Source organism: Echinops telfairi, unplaced genomic scaffold (genome assembly GCF_000313985.2).
Source record: "Echinops telfairi isolate 266 unplaced genomic scaffold, ASM31398v2 ScPeMD7_37;HRSCAF=141, whole genome shotgun sequence".
NCBI lineage: Eukaryota > Metazoa > Chordata > Mammalia > Afrosoricida > Tenrecidae > Echinops > Echinops telfairi.
In genome coordinates, this window is record NW_022103935.1 from 613,381 (window position 1) to 624,560 (window position 11,180).

The 11,180-nt window shown below is 61.2% G+C and overlaps 3 protein-coding genes across 5 annotated transcripts in view; 1 reads left to right on the top strand and 2 right to left on the bottom strand.

The window, feature by feature from the left end:
- SLC25A22 (solute carrier family 25 member 22) overlaps positions 1-606 on the bottom strand; it is a 6,400-nt gene extending 5,794 nt beyond the window's left edge. Inside the window, exon 1 of the mRNA XM_045290433.1 lies at positions 565-606. The gene's annotated coding sequence lies outside the window, so the exon portion shown is untranslated. The remainder of the gene's footprint in view (positions 1-564) is intronic.
- Positions 607-1,074: 468 nt separating this feature from the next.
- PIDD1 (p53-induced death domain protein 1) lies at positions 1,075-6,564 on the bottom strand. Of its 2 annotated transcripts, none has more exons than XM_045290442.1 (16): positions 6,533-6,564; positions 5,542-5,922; positions 4,648-5,052; positions 4,260-4,469; positions 4,117-4,171; positions 3,810-4,011; positions 3,603-3,731; positions 3,131-3,310; positions 2,919-3,066; positions 2,685-2,820; positions 2,445-2,565; positions 2,217-2,340; positions 2,007-2,125; positions 1,808-1,921; positions 1,506-1,723; positions 1,075-1,414 (listed from the first exon to the last, which is right to left on the bottom strand). In XM_045290442.1, exons 2-16 carry the CDS (start codon positions 5,846-5,848, stop codon positions 1,156-1,158), a joined length of 2,727 nt encoding a protein of 908 aa, XP_045146377.1. In that variant the 5' UTR covers positions 5,849-5,922; positions 6,533-6,564; the 3' UTR covers positions 1,075-1,155. The 2 variants fall into 2 exon arrangements, with proteins under 2 accessions (XP_045146377.1, XP_004717256.1); XM_004717199.2 differs by having other exon boundaries at positions 2,415-2,565.
- A 4,039-nt stretch (positions 6,565-10,603) lies between these two features.
- Positions 10,604-11,180, top strand: part of RPLP2 (ribosomal protein lateral stalk subunit P2) — a 2,626-nt gene continuing 2,049 nt past the window's right edge. For both annotated transcript variants that reach the window (XM_004717170.2, XM_045290449.1), the window contains exons 1-2: positions 10,604-10,688; positions 10,903-11,026. In XM_004717170.2, coding sequence (XP_004717227.1) covers positions 10,904-11,026 — 123 coding nt within the window. In that variant the 5' untranslated portion in view covers positions 10,604-10,688; position 10,903. The remainder of the gene's footprint in view (positions 10,689-10,902; positions 11,027-11,180) is intronic.

Genomic DNA, 11,180 nt, shown 5'->3' on the forward strand with positions numbered 1-11,180 from the left:
CAGCAGCAGCAGCAGCAGCAGCAGCAGCGAACTGGCCACAAGTGGCCGGCACCCCGGGAGGCTCAGGGCCATTCAAGCCTGAGGCCCTTCCCCTGGGAGGTGCTTGTCGTGCAACCGAGCCGGAAGGGTCTCCACTGCTCGGGGACAAAGGAGGGGGCGGGAAAGGGCCTCCTGGCTGCGCTCCAAGGCCCGCTCTGTGGCCGCTTGGGCCCTCTGCCCACGGGAGGGGGCTGGAGGGGCCAGCGGCCTGGCTCTCCTGCCAGGCGACAGCAACTTCAGCCAGGCACGTGTCCACATGTCCGCAGGGGTCCCACATGGGCGCCCCACGACTTGTCCTCTGCTTCTTGGGGACACCCCCCGGGGGTGGGGTGGGGGACACGTGTACCCAGGGTGCGCAAGCGCCACGGGGGGTGGGATGCGAGCCCGGCCTCCCACACCCTCGGCGGCCGCAGGTCAGGCACCCGCGCCCGGCGGCCCTGCGGGCGCCGAACCTTCCCCGGCGGCATCACCTTCCCAGCCGACCGCTCTGTGGCCGGCGCACAGGGCGACGGCGGCCGTACTCACCCGGCTCAGGCAGCGCTCCCCTCCCGCCTCTCGTCCGTCGGCGCCGGGCCTGCACCTAGGCGGGGAGGCCGGCCTCTCGGCGCTGCGCCCCGCCCCCAGCCCAGACACCCGCCCCTCGCCGCCGCCGTTGCGCTGCGTGCGCACAGCCCGCACCCGGAGCAGAGCTCGGGGTGAGGGGCGGGAGGGCAGGGCCCCCATGGGACACAAGGCCCGGGGGCAGTCATGACTCCACTGAGGGTGCAAGGCAGGGGGCTAGACGCACGGAGGCGCCAGAGACCTGGACCTGCATACTGAGGCTTTGTAACCACCGGGGGCAGTTACACTTTTTTACCGGGGTGGGGGTGGGGGTGGGGTGTTCATACCTCCACGCCCCCCCAAGATGCGCTTTGCAGGAGGGGCTGAAATTGAGGGTACAAGTGCATTGTGCCGACATAAGGACCCCTCCCAGCTGTTCCAGCCTCCCTGCCCTCTCCACCCACCCTTATCCCAAGAAATAAGAAAGCTCTGAGACAGAATGGTGGGTGCTCATTGTTGAAGGAGGGGTCACCAGACCCCTTGGGGGCAGAGGGCAGGGCCGGGGACCAGCCCAGCCTAAGCCTGGGTGGGCTCTGGGGACTGTGCTGTGGAGGTGCAGGGAGGGCTGGGGTCCGAAGGGGCCAGGCCTAAGCGCTGGATGTTGGCCTGAAACTTCTGGAGGCCGAGCTTCAGGATGGCTCGCACCTCCTCAGCCACATCCTGCCGGTCACTCTGCTCCAGGGCCTGCACCAGGAGCCACACAGCGCCTGGCCGCCCGGCTTGCCGCTCAGCCCAGGAGAAGAGCATGTGGCGGATCTGTCCGTCCAGGTCATCCCTGAGGGGGGGACACAGTGAGTGGCTGGGGGCCTCTGCCTAGACCCCTCCCCAGAGCACCCCCAGTACCACCTTGGGAGGTGGGAGCTCACCGGAACTCATGCCGGATACGCTGCAACTCACTGTAGGACAGGCCCAGGTTCAAGGCCACAGCCTGCCAGTCGGGGCCCAGGCGCTTGCCCACACAGAGCAAGTTGCCCTGGGTGAGGAAGCCACTCTCCGGGTCACCCAGGTTCAGAGGCTCTAAGGAGAGGCTGGCCCCCGGCCCCTGCTCTGGCCCCAGCCCTGGCCCTTGGGACCGGCGAAGTCTCTGTGGGGAAGAGGGGTCCCTGTGAGCCCCAGCTTCAGCCCCTGACCCAGAATCCTGCCCCGCCCCGCCCTACCCAGCCCGCACCGGCAGCTTGATGGGCAGGGTGGCCAGCCACAGGGTGTCGGCAGCCTTCTTCTGCCGGGCAGCCTCAGCCTCCTCGGGCACCTCAGTGGGGACTTCACCACGGTAGAAGGACACCTGGGGGTGGTCAGGCAGGTTCAGGGCTCTGGGCTCTGCCTCCGAGAGGCAGAGTGGGTGGGTAGGGGGTTGCCCTATTGCCCACCTGACCCCGCACGGCTTGAGTCTCCCGGTCCAGGGCCGTGGTCACATACACCTCCTTCACATTCTTCAGGTGTGAGTAGAAGACAAAGCACACCCTGCCCTCCACACAGTCTGGGCGCTCTGGGGGCAGGGCAGGGCTCAGCAGGGAGCTGGGGACAGGGTGGGGGGTGGGGAGAGCCCCAGGCCCCCCCCTCCACCAGCAGGGCCTTACCAGCATCCACATGGATGCCTCTTTCAAAGGCAGCGAAGAACTTCTCGCCTTCAAACAGCTCTACAGTGTCAGAAGGCTCAGGCCCTCGGTACCGCTCCAGCAGCCGCTTCAGCGTGGCATCCACCTGCAGGCCACCAGACTGACCCCCAGCCCCTGACTGCCCTCCCCCCACCCCAGGCCCCGTCCCTGCGCCCCCACCTTGTTTCGGGGAAGGCACTGCAGCAGCACCTGCTCGGGGTCCCGGCGTCTCTGCAAGGCAATGAGGTTCACCCGGTGCAGCCGCAGCCGCTCCCAGGCCTTGCGTGCCAGGCCCCCCACACAGGTCTTGGTGGTGTACCACAGCCAGTACCTGAGGGAGTATGGGGGGGGGCTCGTCAGGGGGCTGCGGAGACCTGGATAGGGGGTGGGGGACACACTGGTGTACCACAGCCAGTACCTGGGGAGGACGGGGTCAAGGAGGGCACTGACCAGGAGAAGTGTGTGACCTGGAAGCGGGCGTACAGGTGTGTGAGCTCCAGGGCTACCTGCATGGTGATGTCATCCCAGGTGGCCGAGGGAGGGGCCCGGTACAGCAGGTGCAAGCAGGAGCGGTCCAGACTCAGGCCTGGGCACAGGGGGCAGCAGGCTGAGGCCTCTGGGCAGGCTGGCCCTCCAGTACCTTCCCTGCCGCAGGCCCCCACCATCACTCCCCACCCAGCTTACCTGTGACACCAGGGGGCAGAGGCAGCTGGATGGTGATGGGCTGAAGGAAGTCAGGGACGCTGTCCTGCCAAAGGCACAACAGGGGACTCATGGCCGCCTCCGGGTCCCCCAGCAGCGCTTCCAGATCCAGGCTGGCCACATGCACCACCTGGAGGGCAAGATGTTTGAGTACCTGCCTGGGCCCCAGCGGCCCCTGCACAGCCCGGGCCTACCTGCATCCGCACACGGCGAGGCTCCTCGGTGGCCCCCGGAGGGAAGACCACCTTGATCCCGGGGTGCACCGAGGACAGGAGCAGCGCCCCCTCTGGCTGCACCAGGCAGGTATTGGACACTGGCCGGGAGACCACTAGGAACCAGGAGAAGTGAGGCACCTGGCAGCGAGCCCACAGCCGCTGGGGAAGGGTGGGGAAGGGGTGGAAGGGAGAGGTCCCAGTAAGAGCTCAGAACAGTCTCTGGGGTGGGGCTGCTGGGGGCACAGGCAGAGCGAGGGGGTCTGGGCTTAAAGGAGAGAGGGGTCAAGGCAAAGCTGCTGAGGCTGGGGTCCCAGGGTTGGGGGGGGGAGCGGGTCAGGGCAGAATCCAGGACAGGGGTCTCTGGGTTGGAGGGGGCCGGTAGGTCAGGGCAGAGCTGCTGGGGCAGGTGGACAGGCCAGGGGGTCACACCCCAGCATCCCTCCAGGCCCACCTTGGAGGCCACCACGCCCTCCAGATGGGTCTCCAGGTCTGTCCAGCTGTCCTCACTCAGCGTCCTGACCACCACCTCACGGTACCGCCGGGCCCGAGGGGGCGAGAAGAGCAGCCAGAGGCCCACGTCCTGCCAGGTGGGGTGGCGGCGGTGAGCAGAGGACCGGCCAGTGCGCACCCCTCAGCTGCCCACCTGGCTATGCCTTGCCTGCTGGAAGGCCACCCCGTGGGGCTGCAGCTCCAGGACGTGGCTGAGCAGCGTGTCGTGTGGCCCTAGAGGCACCAGGCGCGGCTCCGGCAGCCACAGTCGGTAGTGGATGGTGATGGGGGTGGCAGTGGCCCCCTCAGGGAAGTACAGGCGGAAGCCGCAAGCCAGGGTCACTGAGCAGCCTTGGGGGGTCACCAGGAAGCTGGGCACAGAAAGGGCAGGCATCAGGACACCCAGGGGAAGCCCCAGAGGCAAGTCTGTGGCAGGGGCCCGGTTTTGACAGGTGTCCACCCGGCCCTGCCCACACCTGTCCAATTCCGAGGTCAAGAAGAGGCTGGGCATTTCGGGAACCACAGGTGTCCCTGCAGGGAGGGCAGAGGAGCTGTTAGGTGGCCACTGATAGAACCTATGTCCGGTCTGTGGCCTCTACCTCCCTAGCCCCAAGCCTACCTGGGGGGCTCGGGGGATCCGGGGGGGGCCTGCCCAAGGGGTTCTCCTGCAGCTGCACGCAGGGGGCATCCAGGTACTCAGGGGGCACCTCCCGTAGCTTGTTGGCCCTCAGGTCAAGCCGGGTGAGCAGCGGGAGGCGGGTGAGGCCGATGGGCAGCGAGGTCAGGAGGTTGCTGAACAGGACACAGAGCCGCAGCGAGTGCAGTTTCGCTGGGGGCGGTGCTGGCTCAGTGCTGGCTCCCTGGAGCCTCGAAGGCCAGGGGCAGGGCCCACCCAAGGGGCAGTCCCAGGGACAAAGGCTCAAAGGTGAGGCAGCCTGGCAAGGGGCAGCAGGAGCCTCAGGGGAGTGGGGGGACCCCGGCAGGGAGCGTGGAGGCATGCCACTCACTCAGGGAGTCCGGGAGGCTCCCCAGTCGGTTGCGGGCCAGGTTGAGCTCAACGAGGTTGCTCAGGTCCCCGATCTCAGGGGGCAGCGTGTCCAGAAGGTTATCGGAGAGATCGAGGCGCTGAAGGGTAGACAGCGTGCCCAGTGCCGCCGGCACCATCTGCAGGTAGTTGTGGACGGCAGCGTAGAAGGTGAGGGCGGGGAAGGAGACTGGGAGCTCGGAGAAGTCGTTGTAAGAGATCAGCAGAGTGTCCAGGCAGGGCAGCTGCGAGACGCAGGCCGGCAGCGTCTCCAGCTTGTTGAAGCTCAGGTCCAGGTGCGTCAGGTGGGCCAGGCCACTCAGGCAGGAGGGCAGCGAGGTCAGGTTGCCCCGCAGGCGGTAACCCTCTGAGTCTTGCTGCTGCCCACCTGGGGAGTGGGGTGAGCTGGAGGTGGTCCTCAGAGCCAGAGACCCCACTCAGCCCTGCCAACCGGCAGGCCATGGGCATAAAGATGGAGACACCAAGAATGAGCCAGCACCTGGAGGGAGGCCAGGATGGCCACCCAGCTCATCTCGGTGGTCCAATGTCACCGTGGTGAACCGCCCCCTCTCCGCCCCCCCCAACAGTAACACACACACTGGGGACTACGGTGAGACAGAGTTGTGGCCAGCATCACCTTGGGGAGTGGGGACTGGGCCCAGGATGGTGAGGAGGTTAAAACCAGAGGCCGAGCCAGGAGTGCCTGGGTCTCCATCCACCTTGAGGGGCAGGCGGGGGCTGGACCAGGAGTGTCTGGGCCCCCACCTTGGGGGTGGGGCAGGGAGGGTCGAGTGGGGGCTGGCCTAGGGTTTGGAGGAGCACAAGGCAGGAGGCAGGGCAGAATGATGGAACTGAGCTGGTACGGGCTGGTTCTTACCTAAGAGCATCAAGGAATAGAGTTGGGGCAGCCTGCTGGGCAGCTGGGCCAGTGCGGCTTCCAGGAGCCCAGGGTCCTCGTGGGTGCCCAGCCGCAGGAATCTCAGCCGCTGCAGCTCCTCCGGGGACTGCTGGGCACACAGGTGCAGCAGGTGGCGGCAGCCCCCTGGGTGCAGGCTCAGGTTTAGGAGGTTCCTGTGTAGAAGGGGCTCTGCCTCCACGGCCCGAGCTGCAGCAGCCTCCTCTGGGCCTCGGACCACATCTTCTGTCGCATCTTCTGTCGCTAGCCTGTCCGTCACTGCTGCCATCGCCCACCGACTGCCCTTGGGGACCAGACATGTCCCAGCTTGCTGGGCAGGCCTGCTCAGGCAGAGTCAGGAGGCTGTGGAGACAGGGGGAGGAGTGGGCACCACGGGCGCTGGGGGAGGAGCCCGAGGTCAACCATCTAATCTTAGCACCTAGGGCTGTGCTGGCTGGAGTGGACCAGGCCCTGCAGGTCAGGCTGCTGCTGGGCCAGGGGCCAGCTCTGGAGCTAGGTGTGGGTGGGGCCCTGTGGATGGGAGGGGTCCAGAGGCCGAGGCTGGAGGGCAGGGGAGGAGGAGGAGGACCCCAGAGTTTCTGGACCTGTCAGGTCATCCTGGCTGACCTGTCCCTGGGGTTGACATGCGGGCCCAGCACCCCGCAGCACCCATGACCTCTGGCAAGAGTGGGGTGGCTGCGCCCCTTGTGGCGGAGAAGTGAATGTATTCGAGAGAACGTGGGGTGTGAGCCACTGGGGAGTTTCCTGGGGTTCCACTCAGGGACCACTACCAGGGAAAGGAAACTTCCGAATGCGGACGGAGTGCGGTTCGAAGCACCGGTGTGCGCTGGTCCCCGGCGGCCAGCGCTGCGGTCGCCTGCCTGTGCGGACTCCGAGGCCCCGGGAGAGCGCGGCGAGCAGCCGGGGGGCCCGGGATCCCCCGCCCTCTCCGCAGGTGGCCCGCGCGGCGTACCTGCGCTCCGGGTCCGGCTCCACGCTGAGCGGCCGGTTCCCGCCCGCGCGCTTCCGGGCGGCGGGTCCTCCGCGCCCCGCCCCTGCAGGCCCCGCCCAGCGGGGAGGGTCCACTGCAGCGGGCCTCCCGAGAGTCCGCGCGCGCCCAGCCTGGCCCGCTCCGCGCAGCCCGACGTTAAGTTGGACGGGTGCAGGCGGGACATAGGTTCTATCCACCCCTCGCGCGCCCACCCGCCTGCCCCTTCCGCACGCCCGACTCGGACCCTGGCGTGGGCCACGGGCGTGGAGGACCCCAGCCCGCGCCGGCCTGTCTCTGCTGTTTCTCCAACGCTTCTACGGACATCACACAATTGAGTAGTTCGATCACGTCAAGGCGAGTTGTACAGTCCTCACCACAGTCCGTCTAAAAGCATTCGCGTCACCTTGCCCTGATCCTTATTAGCTCCCCATGTCGCCCCCAAACTCCCGGCATACCCCAAAGGAACCAGGTACTGCCTATTGACTGTCTCTGTAGGCTTACCTATCCTGGATTTCATATCCAGAGAAATACTCAAGCAAAAGGTAACAAGAATGACAAAGCAATACATAAAAATATCAACAGAAAAGCAAGAAATATTAAAAATATATTAAAAGCAAGCCTCAGTGGATCATAAGGGAGATCCAATGATACGGTGCTAAATTTTAACCTAACTCCATCTGTAATAATCCACTTTGCAATGCATTTTGCGTGTTAGCAAGACTATTGACACCATGGTCCATGGTCAGAAGAGATTCACAGGGGCCTTTCCATGAGTATTTCCCTTCACTTCTGTTTTCCTAACTGAAACTGTTTGGAATAGGTCAAAACAGAGATCAAATTATACTATATATATGTAGTATACTACATTACATATATAGTATACAATGTTGTATGTTATATATATATATATACTACATTTTGACCTAACTACATCTGCCATACAGATTTTACAGTGATTTCTGTCTACATAACAGGGTTATATACCATCCCTCAACTATGATTGAAGGGGATCCACCGGACGGACGCTTAATCCCTCTGTGGACCCTGCAAATGGATATTGAGCTTCCACTGTCATCCATAGCCTTCTGCAAAGCAGGGGTTCATAATTTAAGCTCTTATGCCATTTTCTCCTTTAGATTTGGATTATATTATTTTCAATATCTGGATCACACAGGCTGGTGTGCTTCTTCCCTGTGCACTTCGTTGACACTTAGAGGACTACTCATATGAAAACAAACCTTAAGACCCCAGATGCTATTCTTTCTGATAGTCAGGCACCATCTAGTTTTCTTTGCCATACTTTGCTATGGCACCTAATTCTCCAGTGATCTCTTCATGAGCTCTCACATCAAGCAGAGTCATGTCGTCATTGAGAACGAATTATTTTTCCACTGGGGCTAGAATTAAGTGCAAGCCCAAAATCCATTCAGACATTTATGGTCTATGTATGTCTCTGGTTCACCTTAAAGACATTATAATTTTATTTTAGAGAACATTATCAATCATCTCCCTCGGGTGTCACTTCTATGACATCAAGTCAATGCTGACTCATAGTGACCCTACAGAGCAGGGTAGAATTGCTCCTGTGAGTCCCCAAGCCTGCAAATCTTTACAGTAGAAAGCTTCATCCTTCTGTGGAGCTGGGTGGTAGTTTCCAACTTCCTACCTCATGGCTCGCAGGACAATGCATAACCGCGGCACGCTGACAGTCTCCTTAGTTTAGCCCATGGTATAGAATTTACAACACTGCTGAGAAAAGGAAATGATACAAGTACAGGCCACTAAGAACCTCTGTACATGAATTGTCAGCTTATGCAGATTAAACCCTAGAGCAGTGGTTCTCAACCTTCTTAATGCCACGACCCTTAATACAGCTCATGTTGCAGTGACGCCCAACCATAAAATTATTTTTGTTGCTACTTCATAACTGTCATTTTGCTATTGTTATGAATTGTAATGTACATATATGATATGTAGGATGTATCTTCATTGTTACAAATTGAACATAATTAAACATAATTAAAGCATAGTGATTAATCACAAAACAATATTAAATTATATACTGTGAAATATTTATGTATTTTCCAATGGTCGTAGGCGACCCCTGTGAAAGGGTCATTCAACCCCCAAAGGGGTCTCTACCCACAGGTTGAGAACCGCTGCTCTATAGTGTACACAAACAACAGGGGTTGGTGAGGGGGCAAATCCTTCAGCTAGCTTCATGCACAGCAGAACCACGCCTACCCATTAATAATGCATGCCAAAACGAAGCGACGAGGGCATCCAGTTAGTAAGTATTTGGCAGTCCCAGCCACTGCTCATTGGGCCGCCGCCTCCTGAGGAGGGTCCAGGGCCTCGGCTCACTTTGCAGCTTTCACCACAGACCTGTGCCCTGGGTCACCCGGCCAGGACAGCCTCCTCCCGCCCCCATTCCCTTTCCACACAGATGGCCGAGGGTTTGTTGGTATTTTCCTGTCATTTTTATTACTGTGGCGATTAAATGCAGTTTCCCACCTCAATCATGAGTGTACAGTTAGATGGCACTGCTAATAGTCACAACATTTGGCGTCCATCACCTTCACTTTCAGATTGATCACCCCAGCAACAGTACAGGGGAATCAATTTTGAAAATCTAGCACAACCTGTAATATGATACATTTGAAGTGTGCTGCTGGAGAAGACTATTGAAAGCACAGTGGACGCTGACAGGACAGACAGATCTGTATTGGAAGAAGCACAACCAGAATGCTCCTTTGGACGCGTTGTCAGGAGAGACCAGTCCTCGGAGGACATCAGGTTTGGTAAAGTGAAGGGGCAGTGGAAAAGAGGCAGGCCCTCAAGGAGATGGATGGACACAGTGGCTGCAACCATGGGCTCAGGCACAGGACCGATTGTGAGGATGTGGCAGGACTGGGCCAGGTTCATTCACTAAAGTCAGAACAGACTCCTAGCAGCAGCTGCAGCATACATCACTTCCTTGCTTAAAACATTGGAATGGCTTCCTTAATAATTCCGCATCGCTGCCTGACCCAACGGGCCCTGCTTATGGAAGTGGGGGCAACCTCGCTGAGCTTAGCTCCAACTTCAGGTCTTCCCCAGGCAGCGACCTGCTGATGCTCCGGCTTGTTTCCATTACTACACTCTGCACCCCTTCCGCATCTCGCCTGCGAACGAGGGCCTCCTTATTCACGGTGCCTCCTCTCACTAGGCCAAACTGCGCGGAGGCATTGCGGGGCCCTTCTCCCAGCTCAGAGCTCAATCCAAATAGTGAGTGACATTTGTCTGATTTTGAAGTGGGCATGGACGCGGAGGTGCAACGGAGCCAGCAGGGCCTAGGGCATGTCCGCTCCAGGGCCCAGTGCTCAGGGCAGGGGTCAGTGAGACCTCGGCACCACAGGGGCAGGGCCTCGGCAGGGGAGGAGAGGGCCGGGCTGCAGGCACCCGATCGCGGGGCGGCTCTAGTTCTAGGGGGAAGACGGAGTGAGCGGCCCCACCACCTGACGAGCACCGACTGGATGAGAGCGACGCTCGGGCGCTGGAGGACATCGAGGAAGCCCCAGTGACAACGGCGAAGCGCGGTACAGTTCTAAGCCCCACCCAAGACCACGTGCAGACTCGCGGCTCGCACGGGATTCAGGCGGCGCTCAGGCGCTTCCGACAGTGATGCACTATGGGACTTCTAGTTCGCCATCTAAATAAGTTTCTGCTGCGCAGGCGTGGTCCTGGCCGTTGTGTCCCAGGCCGTCGCATTGCATGCTGGGAGTTGTAGGCGCTGTGTAGCACGCTAGGAGCGCGAGGCCCCGAAGAGAGCAGCAGGCGAATTCCGACTCGCGGCCTCCGTCGAACGACTACCCAACAGACGCGGGAGGACCTTCTCCCCATGCCAAACGAGAAAGTGTCTCAACAAAGTCGTCTGCGCCTTTGCTACAGGGACTGCGTGACTTGGGGCAATGGCGTCCCGTCGGTCCTCATTGGCTTGGCGCTCCGTGACGTCACCAGGAGGCGCCCTAGGGGTGGCCTCCTGCGTGCCCTAGAGGCTTCTGGGTAGCGGTTTAATCCCGCCCCTTGCGCCGGCGCCTTCCTTTTCCTCCCTGAAGCCAGCGAGGTCGCACGCGTGAGGCCTGTGCACCGCCGCCGAGTGAGTAGGTCTTCCGCGCCGCGGAGCGGGCGCTTGGGCGCGGGGTCCCGGGGTCGCGGCAGCTCCTTGGTCCGCAGGTAGGCTGCTCCGGGCGGCCGCTGGGTAGGGGCCTCCGGGTCAGGCCACGCTCGGTCTCACTTGGCCTCGGGCCGGAGGGGCCGCGAGTAGAGGCCTCGGGTAACGTGGCCGCTGGGACTTTTATGCCACCTTTCAGAATGCGCTACGTCGCCTCCTACCTGCTGGCCGCCCTCGGGGGCAATGCGTCTCCCAGCGCCAAGGACATCAAGAAAATCCTGGACAGCGTGGGCATCGAGGCCGACGACGACCGGCTCAACAAGGTAGGCGAGCCTGCGAGGAAGTCGCGAGAGGGCCTTTTGGGCCATCCCGTGCCCCTTCCGTGGACCGCGATGGCTGACTCAACACGATTAGCGTTCCTAACAGGCCAGCTGGTCTGCGGGAAACGAGTTTTTCTGTACCCCTTAACATTTACAG

Bases quoted from the DNA above. Each gene is read 5' to 3' on its own strand.
- PIDD1 (XM_004717199.2), bottom strand. From the start codon at position 5,848: ATGGCAGCAGTGACGGACAGGCTAGCGACAGAAGATGCGACAGAAGAT. The intron at 3,311-3,602 runs GTGGGCCTGGAG...ACCCTTCCCCAG, and splicing joins AGGGCGTGGTGGCCTCCAAG to CGGCTGTGGGCTCGCTGCCA. The intron at 1,415-1,505 runs GTGAGCTCCCAC...TCCCCCCCTCAG, and splicing joins CGTATCCGGCATGAGTTCCG to GGATGACCTGGACGGACAGA.